Raw genomic sequence first — 23945 nt, forward strand, 5'->3', positions numbered from 1 at the left:
AGGTAAAGAGGATGATGAGGGAAATGTAGAATCTTGCTAAGCTAATTGCTAAGCTAATCTTGCTAACCCCAGCGCTGCTGGCCCACCCCCACCGTACACATGCTCACACACACGCACGCACGCTTGTTCACACATACACACACACAAACACGCCTCAGGGCCTCATGTTTTTCAAGCCCGAGAGGTGAGGGCTGCTCCAGACATAAGTCAAAGGAATTATTTTTCAGAAGACTCTGGGGGCCATCAGCAGTGGGATCAAAGGTGAAACTGACAGAGAGAGGGGGTCTTTTTCTCTCCCTTTTTTGAGAACTTAGCACTGTTCTGGTCTTTTGGCAAGTTAGGGACAGCACCTGGGGGCCAGTGGACAGAACACTGGTGGTGTTTGAGGTGGGGAGGTTGAGAGACTGTGGGTACCCAAAGGGCAGGGGAATTGGGGAGGGAGAACAGGAAGTGGCAGGGAAGGGGAAGGACAGTCAGCCTGTTATCGTGTGTGACTCCCCCTGGGGGCTCTCAGGTTGTCTTTGATCAACTTTGCCCACAGATGGGGCACCAGACAGAAAATTCCACCCTGTCCTAGGCATGGAATTTATTTTTACCCTGTGGCAAAGCGGATTCTCCATTATCCAGAATCCCTTACATGCCTTTCCTCCATGATCTTCCCCAGAACCCTTGGTCAGGCAAGTCGATTGCCGCCGGTGTTGCGGTCTACGGAGCATGCGGACGTGGTCCTGGGCAGGAGCTGGGGAACCCCTTGAATTCCTGTCTTCCTGTCTTTAAAATGGACAACGGGGCGCCTGTGTGGCTCAGTTGGTTAAGCGTCTGCCTTTGGCTCAGATCATGATCCCAGGGTCTTGGGATCGAGCCCCACATCGGGGTCTCTGCTCACTGGGGAGCCTGCTTCCCCCTCTCCCTCTGCTCCTCCCGCTCATGCTCACACACTCTCTCTCAAATAAATGAATTATATATATATATATTTTTTAAATTTTTTAAAGATTTTATTTATTTATTTGACAGAGAGAAATCACAAGTAGGCAGAGAGGCAGGCAGAGAAAGAGAAAGCCCGATGTGCGGCTTGAACCCAGGGCCTGGGATCATGACCTGAGCCGAAGGCAGCGGCTTAACCCACTGAGCCACCCAGGCGCCCGAATAATATATTTTTAAAAATAAAATATTTAAAAAAATAAAATAGACAATAATCCTTTATAGATTTGTTAAAATAATTAAATGGGGAAAAGGTGTATATATATATATATATATGCATATATATATATACATATAGAATGTTTGTGTTTATTCACCATATGTCTATGTACATATGTCTAGGTACACATATCATGTATATGTATGTATGTACACAGGGTGCTCAGCATAGTACGGAGCACATGATAAGCAGTAACTATTACTATTATTATTATTATCCTTATCCATGATGGCTCTCCACAGTGGTTGGCTTTAGGTGGCAGGAGATGGGAATAAATGGAATGTGGCAATAACGGAAAGTGACTTTGACATCTCTTAGCACTTGCACATCCGGGTGCATGTGGAACACACAGGCACCCCGGAAGTCCCCATTCAGGGGTCACAGGACAGGACACATTACATTCTCCAGATGCCCATAAGCACGAGTCTCCAATGGTACTCTGTACTCAAGCAACTGGTCCTTTCTCAGGTTGGTTCACTTTCCTGGATCTCCATGACGGTTCAAATGCTTTCACTCTCTCCAAACCCTTTCCTCCTTGTCTGGCCTCCCCTCTCCCAGGTAGATGGGCCTCAGCTCTTACTGAAGGGGAAATAGAAGCTGTCAGATGAGAACTTCACCTTCCCGTCTCATCCACAGAAACCAGCTCGCACTGGCAGCTCTCTCCCCTCCTTCTACAGTTGAGGGCTGCCTCCTCTCCAGCTTAACATCCATCCCTCCTTCTCTGCTCACTTTGATTCTGCTCACTCCTGCCGCCTCAGGAACCTGACCACATCTCTCTCTTGGTTATTTGACTCCTCTCTTTCAACTGGCTTTAGACACCCTCAAGCCTTCCTTAACAACAACAAAACAGAAACAAGAAAACGCTGAACTTGACTTCTTCATCCCGTCGTCCGGAGCTGGCTCCCCAGAACCACCAACATGGCCACCGACAAGCCAGAGGTACTGCCTCTTGAGGTCGCCGGCTGTCGGGAGCACAGCGAAGCGTGGTTTTTAGAGCAGGGAAGACAAGCTCAGGATGCATCAGGAATTGGAAGTTTGCTTTGAGGTGAGTCTTTGCGTGTGGGGATCTTGGACTGTGTCACAAGCACGATACCACAGGGACAGCAGGGGAGGTATTCACAACATCTTCAGGCACAAGCAGTAAGTGCTTTTCTCTGAAGAGTTGAGGGTCTTTGGGGAAGTTTCTGCAGTGAACAATCACAGTATTTGCTTGGGACAATCCCAAAAGAGTCAAGAAAGGCTAATGGAGAGAGTGGAATAGTTAGTGGCTAACTGGGCAGTCAGTGGTGGTTTCCCTTCTCTGCCTCCGGGCTGACTGTGGGCTAGAAGGTCTTGGTTCTCAGCCTCGAGCTTCAGCTCTTGCTACTTCCTTCCAAGACTCAACCCTTCAAGAATTTTCTCTGCTTGCTGATGCCATCTCCTCGCCTCCTTCTCACACCTCCTCCCTACCTCCTGACCTCAGGCACCTTCTACAGCAGTGCCCATCCTCAGCAACCATCATGTCTTCTAACTGGTTGGTATTTTGCAAGCCTCATCACACATGGCCTCTCAGGGCCTGGGTCTCCTGCTCCTCGGTGCCCGTGAGACTACGCGCCCTGGGAGTCTGGCTCCCTCTCTCTCACCACTCTTTCTCTTCTTGGCAGACTCATTCTAGTCTACCCAGGTAGTAAACATGATGGTCCCACAAAGCCTGGGCCTGGGGCTTCCCTCCTCCCTCTAGACCTGCTCCCGTGGCAATCCCAGGCATTCCCGTTGCCCTTGCTACCATCTCCAGCCCCACCTACCTCTGGAGCTCCATGTCTACCTGGCATCTCCTCTGCCTGTCTCCAAGCCTTTGTGAGCCAAGATTTCCGTAGATATGAAGTTAGCTCTGGGACAGACAAATCCCCGAATCTCAAGGGTTCAGCATCATAAAAGCTTACTCCTCTCCAATATGTGGGTCCAGAGCGGAGTTCCTGGTCTGTTGCTTGTTTTTCCCACACGATGAATCAAAGGTCCCGGTTCCTCCCATCGGCTGGTTCCACCACCTGCTGTAGCCTCGGAGTCCTTTGCCTTTATCCAGCAGGTAAGGTAGGGGAGGGACGAAATGCTTTCCCTCTGCCCTCTGAGATTTAATAGCCGGGTCTAGGAGATAAAATGACAACAGGCAGATTAATAGGAGAAAAGGATACAAATGCATTCATTTTTTACTATTACATGCCTGGGGGCATCACAGGAAAAAACAAAGTGAATACCCCTCCCCAAGATGGTGAGAATTGAGAGCTTATATACTGTCTGATAGGGGAAGGAGAGGGGAGGTAAAGACAACCCAGGAAAGAGGAAATGATTTTTAGGAAGGACGAGGAGGGAGACAGTGTGTGACAAATTTGTCGGGCTGTGGCGCTGCTGCCTTCCAGTCTCCTCTCCTGCGGTGAGAGTCAATCTTCTTCATGGATGAAACTCCTCAGGAGGGGAGTCTATGGCAACCGACCTCTAGCTCCTTTCGGAGGATCCGACTTTAGGCAGGTAAGGAGAGTGCAGAGAAAGCCTCCCACTGCATTTGCTGTTCTTCTAGTGCCTTCGGCTCAAAATAACCAGTACACCAAAGCAGCCCATATTGGGGTGGCGTGTCCTAAGTTCCTTCAGGAGGGAAAAGGGGAGTGTAAAACTACACCTGAATTTTAAAAGCTTTGGACTGGGAAATGATATTGCTTCAACTTGTGTTCCATTGACAAAACAGACAAAATCAGTCGCGTGGTATTATGGGTTGGATTGTTACCTACCATCCCCCAAATAGGTATGTTCAAATCCTAATGAGAAGTACCTGTGAATGTGACCTTATTTGGAAATAGAGTCTTTGTAGATGTAATCCAGTTACAATGAGATCACACTGACTTAGTATGGGTCCTAATCACATGACCCTTACTAGATGGTAGAAAGTTGGGCATGCAGATATATACAGAAGGAAGGTGACCTGGTAAAGTGTGTGAGACACAGGAGAGAATGCTCTTGAAGACAGGGGCAGAGATTGGAATGATCCACCTATAAATCAAGGCACATCAAAGATTGCCTGCAACCATCAGAAGCTGAGAGAAAGCTGTGGAACAGATTTTTCTCTCAGAGCCTCTGGAAAGACCTGACCCAGCCACCACCTCCATTTTGGACTTCCAGCCTCCAGAACTATGAGAGAATAAATGTCTGTCAAGTCATTCACTTTGTGGTACTTTGTTACAGCAGCCACAGAAAACCAATATACTTGGCCACACCTGGTTCCAAGAAGAAACATAGTCCCACATTTTGGTGAAAACTCCATCCTACTGAAGGGTTTCTGTCACAAGATGGAAGTCTGAACTCACCCTCTTCCCTCCCACTCTTTGACCGCTTTGGGTGTTTCTTACCTTAGTGTAGACATTGCCCTCCTTGTAGGCTAGAAACTTGGGTTTGAGCATGACCTCTTCTTCTTCCTCTCCTCCCATATCCATTACCAGGTCCTAAATATCTCTGGGGTCTACCACTTCTCTCTGTCTCCATCAACACCCACTCCCCAAGCTGACGCCCCATGTCCTGATCACTGCAGAAGCCTCCTGACTGGTCTGCCCTTGCCCGTGCTTATTTCTTGTTGACCTTCTCCTGAGACTCCTGCCTGAATTCAGTTTCCAAATCTCAAATCCGCTTATGTCATCATCCTATTTAAATGAGTTAAAGATGTTCTATTGTCTGGAGGATAAAGATAAATTTCTCATGGTCAACAAGGCCCTTCATGGTCGGGTATTGAAGGTTCATTTGATGTGTCAACTTGACTGGGCCATAAGATGCCCAGACATTTGGCCAAATGTTGCTCTAGGTGTGTCTGTGAGGGTGTTTCATTTGAATTGGTAGACTAAGGCAGATTGCCCTTTCTAATGATGCTGTATCTCATCCAATCAATTGAGCTGAATTGAACAAAAAGGCTGAGTAAGAGGGAAATCCTCCTGCCTGGTAGTCTGAGCTAGGACAGACTCAAATGGAAAGATCCATTCTTCTTGGGTCTTGAGCCTGGTGGCTTTCAGACTGGAGTTTACACCTTTGGCTCTCCTTGCTCTCAGGTATTTGGGCTTGGACTGGAAACACACCATCAACTCTCCTGGGTCTCCAGCTTGCTGACTGCAGATCTGGGGACATCTCAGCCTCTACAGACATATAAGCCTATCCATCTATCCATCCATCCATCCATCCATCCATCCATCTTCCATTCCCTTCTTTCCTTCCTCTTGGTTCTATTCCTCTGGAGAACGCTGACTAATTCACTGACCTTATCTATCTCTCTGGTCTCATCCAGAACCACACACCACACTCCCTCCTGATGTTGGGGCTTTGCATGTGCTCTCCTCCTAGAAAATCTCTTCCTTCTCATCTTGTCCATTTTACTCCTATTCATTTTTCCTATCTTGGATCAAGCATCACTTCTTCTTCCCTAATTTCCTTGACTAAGTCAAAGTCCTCAACTAGATTCCCATTAACACATCATGAACCCCTCCACTGTAGGACTCGTCAAAGTTATGCAGCCATTTGACTGTCTGTCTTCTCTATAGCCTGTGAGCTTCACCAAGATAGTCACCATGTCTGTAGTAACTACACCTCACTATTGTGCCCTAGCACCTAGCACAGTGCCTGGCCAAAAGAATGTGTGGATTGATTCTTGTCGCCATTTTGGGGGGATGTCTGTTTGGAACCCATGCCAGGAATGAGCCAGAGCAGTGATAGACAGTTATCCCTGTCCTGGGTTGGGGAAGGGGTAAGAGACAGGTGAAGAATAGGTATCTTCCATGCAGGGGTTTCTTTGTGGGGACCTGTCACCTCCACGGCAAGGGCAGCCAGTCAGAATGGAGGCAGAACGGAGGCCAGGAGCAAGTCAAGACAAATGCTACACAATTGCTCCAAGGACACTAATAGACCTCAGAGCATCATTGGAAAAAGCCTTCTGAAATTACTCATTTTCTCTCTTTAAGGCTTACTATGGATAAGATTGCTGTGTCCCCCCAAAATTCATATATTGAAATCCTAAGTCAGCAATACAATGTTGGAGTTGGAGCTTTTGAGGCTAACTGGGTCATGAACGTGGAGCCCCCATGGGGGGATTAGTGTTCTTATAAGAAGAAACACAATAGAGGCGCCTGGATGGTTCGGTCAATTAAGCATCCAACTCTTGATTTCAGCTCAGGTCATGGTCTCAGTGTCATAAGATCAAGTCCTCTGTCAGGCTCTGTGCTCAGCACTGAGAGTGGAGCCTCCTTGAGGTTCTCCCTCTTCCTTTGCCCCTTCCCACCTTCCCCTCACCTGCACGGTCTCTCTCTCTCTCTTTCAAAAAAACAAAAACAAAAACCCACAAGAGAACTTGCCCCTCTCTTTGCCCTCTGCCATGTGAAGGTACCATGAGAAGACGGCCATCTGCACACCAGAAAAGAGGGCCCTCACCAGTCACCAGCTCTGCATGTGCCTTGATCTGGAACTTCCCCGCCTCCAGAACTGAGAAAGCAACATCTGTTGTTTAAGCCGTCCAGTCTGCGGTGTTTTTGTTATAGCAGCCGAAGCAGACTAAGACAAATCTGGATTTTAATTCTTGAAAATTCCAGAAGGCATTTGCTGCCCAAAGTGACTGGAATAGTTGATGGCTCAGTAAACGATAGTGTTTCAGGTCAAAGTGGAAGTGAAGGGGTGTCTTCAGGAGACCGATTTCTTTCTTTTTTTTTTTTTTTAAGATTTTATTTATTTATTTGACAGAAATCACAAGTAGGCAGAGAGGCAGGCAAAGAGAGAGAGGGAGGCAGGCTACCTGCTGAGCAGAGAGCCCAATGTGGGGCTCGATCCCAGGACCCTGAGACCATGACCTGAGCTGAAGTCAGAGGCTTAACCCACTGAGCCACCCAGGCGCCCCTGGAGACTGATTTCTCATCCTGCATATGACTTGGCCCTCACTGCCAGACCCAGAGGAGGCATCCCCCACGTGCCTTCTCCCGGGACCTACTGCTACTGGACCATGAGTGAGAGCAACTGCGGGTCCGGTTCCACCTATAGACTTTACGTTCATTGTCTGCCGGATCCCTCACCACCTCCAGAGAGAAAAAGGTGGTGCCAACCGCATTTCACAGCTGAGGTGTGAAGCTTGGGAAGGTCACTGCACTGGCGGGCTCACTCGCTGGGGAGGGACAGAGAGCACCTGCTCTGTGAACTCGCCCCTCTGACATCAGAACCTTTCTTTGAACCACTCTTGGGTGCTGCAACACAAGCGACGGCTTGTGAGGGCGGTGGTTGTGTAAATAAGGTTTAGAATCTTTACTAAAACAATAGCCTCATATTTCACTAGGGGAGAGAAGCCATGTGAAAGGGCTGTGCTGTTACTGTGATATATGCACACGTGTGCTCACGCACAACGGGAGGGAAACATGCTTTCCAGAGCCTTGTTACTAAGAACACTAGAAATGTGACTGGTGGCCCAGCAACACCAGTTCCAGAGAATCTTGAGTGCCCTCCTAGACCTAGCGACTCAGCATCCGCTTTTTTTGCAAGATCCTATGCGTGTTGCCTCTCGAGCAGCCCTGCCAGCATTAGCCTGGCCTCACCTGACCTGACCTGACCTGAGAACCCTGCACACTCACAGCTACGACTCTCAAACTTCTGAATGCAGAAAAACCGCTGGGGAACTCATCGCAAGTATGGATTCCTGCGTCTCAGTCTCGGAGAGTCTAGAATTCCCAGGCTTTTTCATTTCTAAAAGGCATGCCGGGTGATTCTGAGCCATCTGGTCCTACTAGAACACCGTACTTTGAATAGTACACATCAGATCTTTAGTTTTCCTGTAGAAAATGTGTCCTTAAGAGTAACTGGGCTCAGCAAAAGTCTAGATCTTGTCTTAATTGGAATTGAGAGGACGGTTTCAGTTTGGGGGAGTCTACATAATAAATACCCAGTTCTCCTCCTCCTCTGCCTCTCCATTCGTGTCTGATTCCTATTCAGTTCTCAGCAGCTGGGACTCATGCTTTGATTTAGAACTGGAGTGGAGACTTCCTGAGAGTCATTTTGATTATTCTGCAAAAATAAAAAGCTTGTGCTGTCTCTTTCGGGATGGTTTTTAGATCACTTGGGGAGACGAAATTGCTGTGGCACGTGGGCACTGGGAATCCTGCAGAGCGAAAAACCTCTCTCAAAAGTGAGACCTCAGGGACTCCAGTGACCAGATAGCTCCAGAAAATCCCCATCGCCGAAGGGCGATTGGGAATTAAAGGGACTTCCCAAACTTGGGATGGCCAGAGGTTTCGGTGAAATTGACACTGTGGGTTGCTCGGTGTGCTTAGAGAGGTTCTCTGTGTTCAGGGGCTGTGAGGGGGTGCGTGTGCTAAGTGCTGAGGAAGCCTGGAAAGGGAGAGGGGGACCCTGTGACAGGTCTGGAAGCAGGAGGCCCTTTGCTGGCCCAGAAGGACAGGCGGCAGGCAACCAAGGACCAGTTTTGAGGCTCGGATGGGGCAGGAGATCCCAGATGTGAAGCAGAGGTGCAGCTAGACAGGAAGGAGGAAATGCAGGCTACGGGTTGACTGCAGGGGGTGGGACTGGAGGGGTTGTGACAAAGGGAAGAGGAAAGCAACGCCTTCCTTCCTTCCCTCCTTCTCTCTTTCCTTCCCTCCTTCCTTCCCTTCTTCCTTCTTTCCTTCTCTCCTCCCTTCCTCCGTCCCTCCCTCCTGCCTTCTGCCTTCCTTCCCTCCCTCCTTCTGTTTCTGCCCTGCCCGTCTTTTCAGTATATGGGCTGCCCAGAAAGCAAATCTTTCCTGAGAGCAGAAGATTAGGGGCTGGAGGTAGGCTGGGGTAGAAGGAACACAGAACGATCTAGGACTTCAGGAGACCCACCTGGTTGCTGGCAGCGGGGCTGGGTAGAGGGCAGGAAGCCTGCCCTCCACAGAGCCTGTTTGGGTTTGGATCTGACATGTGTGTAGAAACCGAGTGGACGTGTGAACCGCCTTGGCTTGGGGGCATGTCATGTCCACTCTGGGGGTTATGGGCTGGACTGTGTGCCCCCTAAAGTCCCCTGTGGAAGCCCTAACCCTCAGGGGTCGGAAAGCGACCCTGTTTGGAAACGGGGCCTTTAAGGAGACATGGAGGGTCAACGAGGCTCATGTGGGAGAGAACGCATCCATCTGCTGTCCTTACAAGAGGGGATTCACGCCCACAGAGAGAGGTCGGGGATGCGCAGGTGCAGAGGAACGGAAGAGGCAGCGGGAGAGACCCCAGGGGAAGCCAAGCCTGCCTGAGACCTCCACCTGGGGCTTCCAGCCTCCAGAACTGTGAGAAACTAAGTGTCTGTTCTTACAGGGTTGGGGGGCTGGGGCTGCGCTGGGGTTCACCTAAGACATTAGGTGTGTCCTGGGGTGGTCTGCTGGGCAGTGGGGGTGTGTGCAGAGAGGGAGGAGTAGGGGAGAGAGCGAAGGCTGAGAACCCAGCCCCTCCTCCTGCTGGGAGCACTGGCTGCGGAGCGGTTCCCTAGGTGGGGCCGGGGTTCTTCAGGTGAGCGGTGAGCGGCCCCACAGGGTTTGCACCTGGGCTCTCCTGTAGAAAAGGGGCTGAGGGCTGGCGGCGCCCGCACCCTGTCTGACTTGTGAGGCTCTGTGCAGCTGCAGCTGGGGGGCTGCGTGGTGGAGGTCCCCACTCTCTAGGCTGTTTGTCACAACGCCCTTCCCCAGAGTGGGGGTTGTTGCCAGGGCCCAGTAAGGGCCCAGGCTAGCAGGCCAGGCAGCCCGGCCCATGCTGGCTGCTCGAAGCTTCCTGGTCCTGCACCTGGGAAACCTCTGGGAGGGAAGCTGCCTGGCAGGGTGACCCCTGTGAGGACCCCGGTCCAGGTGAGTTCGGCCGGAGCCATGGTACTCCCTCTTGTGGTGGGGAGGGTGTGAGGGAAGCCGACAGGAGGGCCTCGTGGTCTCCCCGGGATCCTGCATTCAGCACTTGGGGGTCCTTTGGGCTAAAGGCAGCAGCGAAGCCTCCAGGACCATTCACGGGCCCACAGGTGCAGGAGCTGCCTCCTCCCTGCGGCCATCATCGCGTCTCCAAGCTGCAGCCCTGCGGACCCAGCCGCAGGGATGGGAGGGACTGTCGCCTCCCAGGGGTGAGAGTTCATGGGGGGTGGGTACATAAGTGCAATACCACTGCCTCCCCCTGGAAAGGTGGAAACCTCAGGGCTCGCTCCTGGCCGACAGCAGGTGTGAATGTGCCCTGTGACCCAGGTGGGGCAGACAGGATGGCAGACTCAGTGCCCACCCCGCCCCCACACCCTCTCCCCTGCTGCTGGCACCTGCCTCACGTGCCAGTGGAGGATTTCTGGTTCATGAGAAAATGACAGCAAATGCTGCGTGTGTGTGTGTGCGTGTGTGTGCGTGCGTGTGTGTTTAACCATATCTGTGAGTATGACTTTGTCCATGAGTCTGTCTATGTGCGTGTATCTGAGTGTATGGAGGCAGGGGGAGCCTCCGGTCCCAGCGGAGGACCCGTCTGGCCTGGCTGGCAGGAGGAGGGGGCTTAGCCGCTGGCCTTGGGTGGGTGAACAGGTGCCCAGGCTGGGCCCTGTGGCTCAGACTGTCCCCAGAGGGCCGTGGTCTGTGTCTCCCCTCCAGAGTGAGATGGCTGAGGCACCTCCTCAGCCCTGAGAGCATGGGGGCTGCTGCTTCATCGTCAGCCATGTGGACCCCGCTGCTCATCACCCAAGCTCTCCTAGGCTCGGGGCCATAGCTTCTCACCAACTGCCTGGCCCCTTGGGGCTCCTGGAGTTGTACTCTAAAAACTTAGGGTGTCCTGCCTGGGCTGGAGTCCCTTGTGGCCTGAACAGCAGCATTGTCCCATCAGGCCCAAGGAGTACGTTTGGGAGGTGGACAGAGTGCTCCCCAACTCCCCCAGTGCACCCTCGTAGGACTAGGGACTGGAAGGCCTGGAACACAGGATTAAAAAAAAAAAAATGGATTTAGAAGGAGTGGTTCTGACAGATGCCATCAGGCTCCCTCGAGGACCCACTGGAATTTTTTTTTTTTTTGGTCAACTTTTAAGATTGTTCAAAGCCCCTCAGTGGGATATGACCAAGAACTTTACTGTTCCAAAGGAATGCCCATGTGGTGGGGAGGGGGTCTGGATACCACCAGCACCTTGAGGAGGGCTGTTTTTAGGGTCAGATTCACTTTTTTTTTTTTTTAATGTGTGATCTTCTTGACTATTCTCACTCATTCTTGATGGTTTTATGGGACAATTTCCACTGTTTCCAGAATGATTTGGAAATCTAGAATGCTTGTTTTCCCACTTGCTCATGCTTGATGAAACCCCGTGTTCTCATCTACCAGCTGGGGGAGCTGGCTGGGGTTCGCACTTGCAATGGGGGGGCAATTAAAGCTGAGTTCGGTGAGGAAATAATTTCTGGAGGTGAGGACAGGTTAAGGGACCAAGGAGGCCAAGAGCCCTCAGGGCCCCTTGGGTGGGGGGCGGGGGTTGAGCTGTGGCACCACAGAGCTGGACATCCTTGTCCTCCTGCTCTTATTCACCCTTGGCAGAGCTGAAGCAGCAGCTGGAGGGTAAGCGAGCTGGGGTGGTGTGGTCCGTGGGGTCAGAGCTGAGCAAGACCCGAGTGGAGACCTGATAGATCGTTCACCTGATGGGGTGTTTGCTCTGTGATGATGGCTTATTAGACTTGACCCACATTTATCTGTGAATTCTGTGCACCCCATATGCTGCTGAGTGCTTGCAGATATGGGGGTGCAGACTGTTCCTGCCCTCCTGAGTTTAGAGGTTGAGAGCAGTAGTTAATGACCGTGAAAGTGTCTCTGGACCCACCTGACAAGGCCTGTGTCCTGCAAGTGACATTAGGGGACTGAGGCGTGAAGTCTCAAGCAGCTCCTATTCCCTAAGTCCTTCTCTGGACTCCTCTGTGATCTGGCCCTTCCTGCCAGCCGACTGCCTGTTGGACGTGTACTTGGCCTCATCGTAGTGGAAAGTGTGTGTTTGCTGGTCGCATATTGATGGAGGGCCAGCAGCCAGGGAACATGCCGAGTCGTGAATAACAGGGAATTTGTGATCCTCCTAACACAGTGGGAAACCCATACGTGAGTGATGAGAAGCTGCTGGGTCGATATTGATGGCCACCAACGCTGGAGTGTTTCCCACGTGAACTTCCACTTAGTTGCAAAACCCCTTAGCTCACCTGTGGCAGGAGCATGCTTTCCAAAAAGCCGATGTTCTCCCAGGGCCAGGAGGTGTATCTTATAATGGCTGTGATGGTTGCTCGTATCCCAGAGGACAAAGCTCTGAAACTTACAGCTCCAGGTCCCTTCCTCCTCCTGCCTGGAAAGGGCCGGTGGCCGCTGTGTGGGTGGGGAGAAGGCCCCAGCGAACCTGAGGGGCCATCCAGGCCAGCAAGTCAAGGGGGACAGCTGAGGTCAGCCTAGCTCTGGCCTTCCGTGCTCCTAGCTTCTTAGCTTCTCTGTGGTGACCCAGAGTGAGGCAAGAGGGCTGGCTGGGCTTCAGAATCAGACCTGGATTTGAATCCTGCCTTTCCCACTTCATAACTACGAGCTCTTGGGAAAGTACCTTTTCAGAGCCTGTTTCTTCTGCTATGAAATGAGAGCGTAATCCGTAATTTGATGGTTTAAGGGTTACATAAGAACATGGGTTCGGCGTGCCTTGCACAGGTGTGGCGTGTGGTATCTACTTGGCGCGTGTGACATCATCCCCCCCTGCTCCTCCAGCCAGCAACATCCAAGGGCTTATCTGCCTATCACAGTTCGTGTCTCTGGCTTCCCACCAAGCTGTCCAGCTGCCCTGGGAAGGCATCCCTGATTTTAACCTGCCAGTCTTTTTGGTCTTCACTTCTAGGACCAAAAGATGGCTCTAACTTGGCCTGCTATCATCCGCGTGCCAGGCTGACTCGAGAGCACCAATTACCAGCCAGCTGCCTTGGACTCCTCCTCGCCAGGACCATCTGGAGAATCTGGCCTGCCCTGGCGCTTCCCTTTCAAGCTTCTCTGTCTTTAGAGCTCCCTCTGGAGATCAGCATCATGGTACCTGGGAAAGGTGTCTTCCACCCACCCCCAGTGGTCCCTCCTCAAGCTCTGGGAGCCCCTCCCTCAGGGATAGGCCCTTGGGGTCCCTGTCGTCACCCACAGAGCCCAAGGTAAGACCTATTTAAAAATGGTAGGTGGACCCCAGTGAAAACACAAAATGGGAGGTCTGTTCATCTGTGAGGTCTCCAAGGTCATGAGTGTACAGCCCTGACCCCCCCACATTTCCAATTCTCTGATGCCTAGGACGCAGGCCTCTTCTCAACAGTGTCCCTAGTCAACCCTGGATGAGGCCAGGTACCATGGGCCAGCTCAGATTTACAATATGTGAGCTGTAGGTCTGTCTGGTTTAAAACTTTCTGGCCGTGTGCATCCAGAAATTGTTAGTGGCAGGGGCTATATAATCTGATGTCAAAACTACCTTCCAGTGAAAGACTGGCGGTTTTTTTGTTTCTTAGGGTTTTTTTTTTGTATTAAAAACCATCTAGGGTCTTTGCATTTCTATTTTAGACAACTCTGGGTGCTTATTTTTTAGCCAAAAACTTTATTTCTTGTGCTTATTCAGAGGAACAATGCCTCTGAGATATTGATGTACAAATCTTCGTGAAATGTTAGGATGTGGATCCTGCATTCGTAGCAAGCCCCCAGTGTTGCTCGGACCAAACTCAGAGCAGCGGGACGGTGGTAGGAAGTGGCAAAGGCCAGCGCCATACTCGCTGGGTGTGTCCATGCCGTGGCCAGCCCTGTGTCTGCGGACTTTCTGGAGTATCCATTCAGAAGTCTGAGTGGTCTTTTATGGGGTGGGGTCTCTGAGTAAGGCATCACATCCTGCTGGGAGCTCCTTTGGCAATAAGACCACCATTCCTGTCACCAATTATTTTCTTCTTTTATAGCTTTTCACCTCAGTTGTGCCTCACCGTTGCACTTCTGGAAGCGGTCTTCTAAGTTGGTGTTAACTTGTGACTCAGGACTTAGAGTCTTCATTTTCTCCCCTCCCAGGCCACCAGCACTCTCCAGACTGGCCCTGCTGTGACCTGGCCAGCACTATCCTTAACCACACAGTACTCTGAGATTCCCCCCCACCCAGAGGAACTCAGGCCACCCCCCTCACCACCCCCTTTCTTTGAAGGACTTTCCCTATCAAGGACCGATTAACAGGTAACAAACCTACGGGACTCAAATGTTCTCCAGCAGATGGCAAGGGGGCAAGGCAGCCTCAGGCTCTGATCTTACGAAGGCAGCCAGAGGCAGAGGCTGGACGGAGAGGCCACTGCTCAGGCCTGAACCGGAAATGTCTGAGAGAGACAGTTCGGCAGCAGGGACTGTAAACAGTTTTATTCTAGCTGTTGGGGAAATAAAGAGGACAGGACAGAGTAACGAGGAGGAGGGAAGGCTCTCCAGTGTTGCCTGCTCCCCCACTGGCAGGGCAGGGCCTGTGGTATGGAGTGGTTTCTGTGCAGTAAGGGACCACCCCAAAATGGGCCAGGTGGGTGAAGACCAGAGAAACCATAGACGGGGAGTTTTTAAGTTAAAAACAAGGAAAACCCACACAAAGAACACGAATAGCCTTGCATTTCATGTTTCCTGTGTCCACTGAGGTCTACCCCAGGGAAATGGAGGGAAAGTAGTGACCTTTGCTGTCACTGGGCTGGGCCAGGCTCGGGCCCTGGGGCAGCTACTCTTGGGGGCGAGGGGAACAGACCCTCCCCAGGCAGGGCTGCTGCTCCAGGATAGAGTGGCTGCTGCCATTTCCTCCCCAGGTAGCTGTGTGAGCCTTTCTGCCCAGTTGATATCCGTTTTTTTTTTTTTTTTTTTTTTTAATTTATTTGACAAGGAGAGATCACAAGTAGGCAGAGAGGCAGGCAGAGAGAGGTGGGGAGGTGGGGGGGTGGGAAGCAGGCTCTCTGCTGAGCAGTGCCGGATGTGGGCCTAGATCCCAGGACCCTGGGATCATGACCTGAGCTGAAGGCAGAGGTTTTAATCCACTGAGCCACCCAGGCGCCCTGGTATCCGTCTCTTATTGAAGAATCAAGGCTGACTAGAGGAGAGAAGCCCAGTCTGGGGGAATGACCCAGGCAGAGCAGTTAGTGTGGTCCTGTGGGGCGTGCAGCTAGGCAGTAGGCAGGACTTCCTTCCAGACTTGTGTGCAAGGGGAGCTGAAGAAACCGGTCTGAGGAAGCGGGGCTGGTAAGGGGCTGAAATTGCCCCTTGTGGTGGAGGGTTAAAGGGCAGAACCTCAAGGTCTTCTAGAACAGTCTGCCAAGTGGCCTCCTCCTTTCCACATAGGCTCAGGCTCCTTGACTCCTTGTCAAAAGCCCAGGTTGCCTGGGATGCAGGTCACTGGGACAGCTCTGGTGGTGACCTTCATCCCCTACCCTCAGTGTCCTCCTCCTCTACCTTGAGAAAGCTCACATCAAGGACAAGCTAAAAGAAGCCTCTTGACAAAATCTTCTATTCCTAGACCCGTCCCCACAGGCCAAAATAGAGTTTAAAATTAAGTCTTTAAAAAAAAGAAAAAAAAATGGACCAACAACTTCCTAAGTTCATTCAGACCCCAATACAAGACAACTAACCTGATTTTCAGACCCAGGAAGGACCCTGGTAGCATGTGTCACCCACTAGACGTCCCCCTAAACTTGGCAGGATATTCAAGGCAAATGGATGGTGGAGAGCTCTGTGGGCAATTTCTAGATGCCAGTGGCCTTGCTCCTTAGGAAGGCTTTCCATCTGCCAGGTACTCACCAGGGAGCCAAGCAGGCTGGGAACCTGGGGTGGCTCATAAGACGCAGCAAATGACAGACACCAAGAGAGGAAGGTCAAGGGCATGTTTAGTTCAGGCGATAAGAGATGCTCTGAACACTTCGTGATTTGTTCCCAGTTTGCCTCAACACCAGGTAGGTGCCCCTTAACTGTGAGTTGATTTTTAGAGATTGCGTTCACCATGGCCCCTGACAAAATCAGTCTTATAATCGAGTCCAGCCAAGGAAAGTCACTGACTTTAGTATCCAAAGTACAATATTTAGTACCAAATTCAATTCAATCTAGGGCTCTGGAGGGGGATTCTGTTCTCTCCCCAGCGGTTTCTTAAGTTCTGCCATCCTGGGCGCCTGGGTGGCTCAGTGGGTTGAGCCGCTGCCTTCGGGCTCTCTGCTCAGCAAGAAGTCTGCTTCCCTCTCTCTCTGCCTCCATCTCTCTCTCTCCTCTCCATCTACTTGTGATCTCTGTCAAATAAAATAAAAAATCTTAAAAAAAAAAAATTCCGCCATCCTGTGCGCCCATCCGCTCCGGTCCAGCTGTTAAGCAAAGCTGTGTGTGCTCAGCCTCCCTGGGGCCCTTTCCCGGGGGCGGGGCAGGGGTGGGGATGGCAGATGACGCAGGCACACAGGGCAAGGGGTGACCGGGGCCACACAGGTGTCTACACATACACATACATGTATATAGAAACAAAATATTTTAATTCTCTTTTCACAGGGCCCCAGGCCGCCTCCTGTCAGGTGAGCTCCAGCAGGGAGATGTCTTGCGGCCACGTGCCTCGGGACAGGTTGTGGAGGCCGGCGGGGGTGAGTTCCAGCCGCAGCTCTGCAGACAGCTGTCCAGGCATCGAGCAGTCCCTGCCTCCTCGGGTGACAGAGCTGCGGCTCCAGATGCCGCATGTCCCGGCTATCAGGCGCCTCCGAACACCCAGCGGGTGGCTGACGCCTACTGTGGAGTTTGAGAAAACCTGTGATACGGAGCGAGCACAGTCAATGTGCCTATGACGCACTCTAACGTAGAGTACAGGAATACACACCACGGAGCGCAGCCCCGGACGATCCACAGCCGGGAGGTGCCAAGGGCCAACTTCAGCGCGCGCGGGGACGGGAAGGCACAGGGCGCCGCCCGCCATGCCATTCCCCGTGACCGGCACTGAGAACTTGTCCTTTGTCCCGTTGGTGGTAGGAGCGGTAACAGAAACTATGGCATTTTCTAAGAGTAGAGGATGTCATGACCCAGAGATTATTTAGAACTAATGACCGAAGGTCAGGCTGCTCTCTGGCGGGCAGGACTGGCTTTGCGGGGCCGAGGAGGCGGGCTGTTGGAGAATCTCTCAGACACTCACGTTCTCACCCCGGGGGTGAGGGGGAGCACAGGACGGGACGGGAGTGCACTTCCAAGAGCTGACACAAAAACAGATTGGCACACTCTTTTGATAGAGTGAGGATATCTTTTAAAAGCTCTCCCCCAGCTGCTACAAATTCTCTTCCCCACTCTGTTCTAGAACTTTGGATCAGGTCTGCAGGGGAGGCCCTGAACCATGCTTTCGAGGTTTGGATGGGCCCAGGGAAGAACCCCAGGGTGGGGACAGCGGGGAACTCTTACCAGGGGAAAGCCAAAAGGCTGCCTGCCACCTTCTGCACAGGTCTCCCTTCCCCTGCTGTGTAATAAACCACTCCCGGCTCATCCTGGCTAGCCAGACCAGGACTCCCTGAAAAGTTTCCAGTACTGCTTCTACCCAAAAACATGTTGAGAAGAAAAAAGGTTGGTATGTCAAGTTCTGTTTTTGCATTTCCAGTAGCAAGTGCTGTTCCATGGGCTCAGAGGAAGTGGTCTCTACCCCTCCTTGGGGCCTGTGCTAGGAGCTCTGGATCAGGCGTCTGTAATGGGGCATGACTTCGTGCTCCGGCAGGTGGAGAGCAAACTCCAAGGCCACTAACACTGGGAATTCAAAGGCAATCAGTTCTCGTCTATTCAGCCGGAACTTCTCTTCCAGTTTCTGCAGCAGAATGAAAGGAAATCAAGAGCATTTTAGCTTTGAAATAAAATTCCGAGGCTTTCTCCATGTGTAAGTTCTCTATCCCCCTAGCTAATGAGTGTTTACGGAGAAACCCTTTAGGGGCAAGACTAGGAGGACGGAAGGGGGGCATCAGCTGTACTTCCTGTTCTCAGTCCAGGTGGAGAAGGAACCGAACCTCCCCTAGGATACACAGTCTGCCAGGAGACTGCCATACAGCCCAGACTTCATTTCTCAAGAATCCTGCAAGGTCAGTGCTACATTTATGTCCACTTGACAGATGAGAGAAGATGGGAGTCAAGAGGGTAAGAAGTTTGTCAAGGGGGACTTGCGCGGTAAACTACAATGTTGAGCTCCAACCTTGACTGGGATTCAACTTCTACCTGTTAATGGTAGAGGATTCAGGCATGGAGGGAAGACTAAAAAGATACCATATCCTCTACAATAGTAGTAACAACGTGGTAAGTTTGGGATTGGGGCAACTGACTATGTAGTTTGGTCCTTTCATTTCATACACAAGGACCCCAAGACCTGCTGAGATCACCTGCCTTTCAGGGCATCGCCCAGCTGGAGTGTGTGCGTGTGGACAGCAGTGCTCAGCTTGTGCCCAGGGGCTCCCCTCCTGCACTGCCTCTCGCTCCAACCAGCTGTGAAGGCGAACACCCGGGGGCAGGGTGAGGAGAGAAGTCCTTGTTTTTGCCGGAGTGCATTCTGCTTCAGCTTAAAAAAAACAAGGACAACAACAAAACTCGCCAGCAGAGCCGTTTGTGCCCACGTTCAGGTTCTAATTGGGCTGGGACCTTGCGTCAGTTTTGTTGCTACTACAAATGTCAAACCACAGCCTGTAAGTGTTCCGCGTGGACACGGTCGGCTCTTGCCGGATGGAGTCTTACTCAAATACAACTCGATGTGCATAACATCACACACACGAAGATTAGTTCATCGAACATCTATGTACACCTGTTGATTCTCTGATTTGGTAACCAAAGATCCCTCTCCACGTTCCTAAAAGTACAGACAAGTTAGACGAGCACCATTTCTTAGGAGCAGTAAAGCACTGACTTGAACACTTCCTTCCATCAATGGCTGACTAGACACACAAAATGTGGAATAGACATGCAGTGGCATACTGCTCAGCATATGTGGAATAGACATGCAGTGGCATACTGCTCAGCTTTAAAAAGGAAGGAAATTCTGACATGTCACAACGCAGATGAATCTTGAAGACCTAATGCTAAGGGAAATAAGCTCATCACAAAAGACAAATAGGAGATGATTCCACTTAGGCGAGATCGCTCGAGTCTGGTTCAGAGACCGTAAGCAGACCAGTGGTGGCCGAGGCCTGGGATGGGTGGGAGGGGGAGTTGGTGTTTAACGGGGACACAGTTTCAGTTTTGCCAGACAATGGTGATGGCCGCACAATATGAATGCACTCAATGCCACTGAACTGTACACTTAAAAATAGTAAAAATGGGGCACTTGGGGGGGCTCAGTTAAGTGTCTGCCTTTGGCTCAGGTCATGACCCCAGGGTCCTGGGATTGAGCCCCACATTGGGCTCCCTGCTCAGCCAGAAGCCTGCTTCTCCCTCTCCCCCTCCCCTGCTTTTCCCCTTCCTTCGCGGTCTCTCTCGCTGTCAAATAAAATCTTATAAAAAAGAAGAGTAAAAATGGTAAATTAAAGCAAAAAAGAATGTTCTTACATGGGAAGTACCTCCATTAGCTCCCTTTCTGCTTTTTCTCCTTTCCAACTGAGCCAGCCACACAAACACATACACAGGGCCTTGTCATAGCCATTACCTGGAGCTGCTGTATTCTGACGCTTTGAATTCTGGGTCCTTGTTGGCCTGGGCAGCTCAGCTCTTCCTAGGATTAGCCTGGGGTGCACAACTTGCCAGTGGGCACATCTTTCCCATGCAAACGCACCAATCCAAGGCCCACACCCTGACCGTCTCCTCAATCTGCATTCCACCTGCCCTTAGCGCCCAGGGCCAGGGAGACAGGGACAGTGCCTCAGCCCAAGTCCACGGAAATGACTCTCACTAGACAGCCTGAAGCCTGTCTACCCTGCCTGGCCTGTTCTTTCCCAGAGGAACCTCAAGAGAGTCTCCTGCCCACAGTTCCCCCTTCTCCTTCTGCCTCCTGACCAACCTGGTACTTCCCGACATGGCTCCCTATGGTATGAGGTCTCTCCCCACCCCATCCCCCAACATACTGATATTAAGTGGGGGGCTCTGGGAGGTGATCAGGCTGAGGAGTGCAGTCCTCGCGACCTAAGAAGAGAGCTGAAGGCTTGCTTGTTAGCTTTCCCTGCCATGTGAGGACACAGTGAAAACCTGTCCATCACAAGCCAAGGAGAGGGCTCTCACCAGAATCAAAGCAGCTGGCACCTTGATCTTGGGCCTTCCTCGCCTCCAGAACTGTGAGAAATAAAGGTCTGTTGTTTAAGCTGCCCTGGCTATGGGATCTCACTATGGCAGACAGAAGTAAAACATTTCCCTGGGAACTGTTGTAAGAAGTGTTCTTTTCAATGGCAACTGTCTCCTGATCTGTTGGTTTTACTGTATCTCAAATTTTCTATGACTACAGGCAATCACATATCCATCCAAGATCGGGGTCTCCTTGCTTTGATGGGGCGCTCCTTTAAAAGCAGGAGAAACCACTCAATCAATCCCATGCCCTTCCTCAAAGAAGAGGCAAGTTAAGACCACAGGAAGCCGAGGTCTGTTGAGCCAAAGTGTCTGACAGACGCTCTGTGGTCACCACACCCCCCAAGTCCCCTTCCCGTTACAATGGCTTCTGTGACTTTGAGAATAAGTTCGCCCCTCAGGGTGTCTGAAAATGGATTTTTTTTTTTAAAGATTTTATTTATTTATTTGACAGAGATCACAAGTAGGCAGAGAGGCAGACAGAGAGAGAGGAGGAAGCAGGCTTCCTGCTGAGCAGAGAGCCCGAAGTGGGGCTCGATCCCAGGACCCTGGGATCATGACCCGAGCCGAAGGCAGAGGCTTTAACCCACTGAGCCACCCAGGTGCCCTGAAAATGGATTTTTATGGCCAGACCCAATACTGGGGATCTTTGGTCTTGTCAAAGTGGATCCTCCCTCTGTTCCAGAACGGCCTGAGCTGGGGGGCCTGACCGCTGCTGCAGGATGACCTCCCAGCCCTGCTCTTTCAGTGGCTACTAACAACTGGAATTCTCCCAGGCAGGATCACCTAGCAGGCTCTTCCCACGTGCTCCCTCAGCCAACAGGACTCAGGTCACTCACGTCAATTAAATGCTTGACTTCGTGTTTTTTGAGGTCACTTCCGATTTTGGCTGCTAACAGTACACACGCTCCAGCACAAAGCTTCCGGTTCTGTTTGTTCAGCTTTCCCTTGAGGGCGAGCTTCTCAAAATAGACAAAGGCCATGGCCACTGTGGGCTCCTCGAAGCCACAGTCATCCTGGGCAAGCTTCCGCATCTCTCGCTTCAGACTAGAGAAACACAGGAAGAAAGGAACTTTATTAGAAGTTGGGAGTTGCAGAGGCCTCCAAAGAAAACGACTAGTCCATCCTGAAAGCCCTTCCTTTTTCTCATTCCCAGAAGGGTGACGTGGAATGGGAACAAATCCTGAGGAGTAAGAACTTTCCATTCTCTGTAGGCAACAGACTTAAGCTGCTAGGGTTCTTCTCTGTTGGTGGAACTGGAGACCACGTCAATAAGGGACACAGAAGACCACACTGAACCCAGGTGGTGTCTGAGGGTCTCTGGAAACTAGGCGTAGAGCTGTCCAAAGGCAAAGAGGGAAACTGAGGGGTACTACGATCAATCCACAGAAACACCAAGAGAAAGAAACTAGGTGCTTGGTATCAACTCTGCTGAGGGTCTGCCATGTTCAGAAACTATGGCAGAAGAGGGGTTAGGCTAACAACACAATGGCCAGTGTACTTAAGAATGCTACCCGGCAAATGGACACAGTGGGAATACTCCATTTTTCTCACATCTTTGGCTTGGAACATGCCAGAGTCAAATCAGCACTGGGATACGCAGCATGTAAATGCTGGCACATACTCCCACACTGTGTTGGCATATAGTCTAACCTCTGTAACCATGTGCACTGAGAGTCTGTCCTGCTAGACAGACGCAACCCCAGGCGGCTCCTCTCTGGCCCGGGACATGTGGATCACTACAAAGTCAATCCAGTCTGCTGCAGGGGAAACATGGGCCTGATTTTGCTCTGGCTGCTCTGCTAAATGCTTCTAAAGGTAGTGCTTGGCTGGCAACTCTTGGGTGGAAGGCTGTGGGCGAAGAATTCCCTCAAAGGTTATCAAACCAACTCTTTTCTGTCTTGTCTACATTTGAGAAAGCAGGGAACTGAATGTTTCCTATTCCGAGTTCTCTGTAACATAACCCTGACTGGACAGCTGAGCCCCGGACAGTAGGAAATGATGGTTCTTTCACATAAGGAAACTATCCTCACACCCATGTCAACTCGAGTTGAGAGCTCCGCCTTCTGCCCTGCTTCCCTCAGCTCTCGCTCACGGAGGCAGGAGCCAGCCAGAGGAGGGTGAGCCTTTCCTCGCCACACACACCTGTTTTAATTCCCTGAACTACACAAGGAACCTGCATACAAAAAGTGAGCTGAATGCATGCCAGGAGAGGGTCTGAGTGGAGAGCTCAAGTGGATGTTGAGCCTCACGTACCTCCTTATTTTGCTGAGTGTCAACTTAATGTGAGGAAACTTCTCCTTGAAGGTCTCATTCATGTCCTTCTTGAGATCTGAGGGCTTCACATAGTCGATTACTGTGGTCTGTAACAGATCGGGCAACTTGGGTCACTCTTTCAAAAAATTTTTTGAAGAGTTTATTTATTTGAAAGAGAGAAAGAGCATGAGTGGTGGTGGGGAGGAGAAGACCCCCCACTGAGCAGGGAGCCCGACACGGGACTCGATCCCAGGACCCTGGGATCATGACCTGGGAGATGCTTAACCAACTGAGCCACTCAGGTCACGGGTTACAATTATGTGCACATTATGGCCATCTTACAACTTCTGACAGCACCACGCAGTGAGGAAGCCCGGAGGAGAGGCACAGCAAGAGCCCCGCTGAGCCTGAGCACCTGAAGGGGACACGTTTCTGGAACACAAATCCGTGCTATAGCAGGACCAGGCAACATGGGGAAGCAGCAGCCTCCAGACAGTCAGCAATCAGGGGCTGGCAGGGAGGGAGCCCCTCTCTCAGTTCCTGTGCCTCAGCCTGGTATTCAGACAGCACAGCGTTTAGGGCACGGTGTGGGCACCCACACACGAGGCTTCAAGCCACACTTGACCACCACTAGTTGTCCAGCCGTGGGGTGTTATCCAATGACCCCAAACATCAGGTTCTACATCTATAAGATGAAAACAGCTAACAGTGCCTACTTCACATGACTATCTGGAGAACTATGAGACATATCAAGGGCTCTGTGCAGCACTTGGCATACAGCAAGCACTCAATAAATGTTAGCGATTTTCTTTTTCATTGTGGGAAAGTATGTATCCCACAAACATACATCACACAAAACTTAGCATTTTAACCATTTTAAAAGATGCGGTTCAGTGGCACTCAGTACATTCATGTTGGTGCGTGGCCATCACCACCACCCATCACCACAACTTTCATCATCTTGCAAAACTGAAACTCTGTCCCCCTTCATTAAGTCCTTATTCCCCCCCACCCCAGCTCTCACCGGCAACTGCTATTCTGCTTTCTGTCTCTGAACCTGACTCCTCTCGGTCCCTCATATGAGTGGGATCACACAGTGATGGTGTTGGTCCTTTTGTGCCTGGCTTGTTTCACTCAGCATCACATTCTCCAGGGTCAAACAGTGCAGCAGGGGTCAGAATTCCCTTCCTTTTTAAGGCTGGATAACCTTCTGTTGCATGTACATGATGTCAGCTACCAGTAACAGTCCTTTAAAC

The 23945-nt window shown here is 51.2% G+C and overlaps 1 protein-coding gene and 1 long non-coding RNA gene across 3 annotated transcripts in view; one reads left to right on the plus strand and one right to left on the minus strand.

Annotated features, from left to right (window-relative positions):
* Positions 1–1843: 1843 nt before the first annotated feature.
* On the plus strand, positions 1844–16841 carry LOC125081855 (uncharacterized). Its single transcript, XR_007121805.1, has 5 exons — positions 1844–2246; positions 13052–13349; positions 14236–14394; positions 15971–16130; positions 16708–16841. It is a non-coding gene; the product is annotated as an uncharacterized LOC125081855 (long non-coding RNA).
* The window catches only part of CABLES1 (Cdk5 and Abl enzyme substrate 1), a 112429-nt gene continuing 105154 nt past the window's right edge, over positions 16671–23945 (minus strand). For both annotated transcript variants that reach the window (XM_047696647.1, XM_047696646.1), the window contains 3 exons: positions 22690–22796; positions 21273–21480; positions 16671–17989 (listed from right to left, as the gene is read on the minus strand). In XM_047696647.1, the coding sequence (XP_047552603.1) occupies positions 17849–17989; positions 21273–21480; positions 22690–22796 (456 nt within the window). In that variant the 3' untranslated portion in view covers positions 16671–17848. The remainder of the gene's footprint in view (positions 17990–21272; positions 21481–22689; positions 22797–23945) is intronic.

This window comes from Lutra lutra, chromosome 12 (genome assembly GCF_902655055.1).
Source record: "Lutra lutra chromosome 12, mLutLut1.2, whole genome shotgun sequence".
Lineage (NCBI taxonomy): Eukaryota > Metazoa > Chordata > Mammalia > Carnivora > Mustelidae > Lutra > Lutra lutra.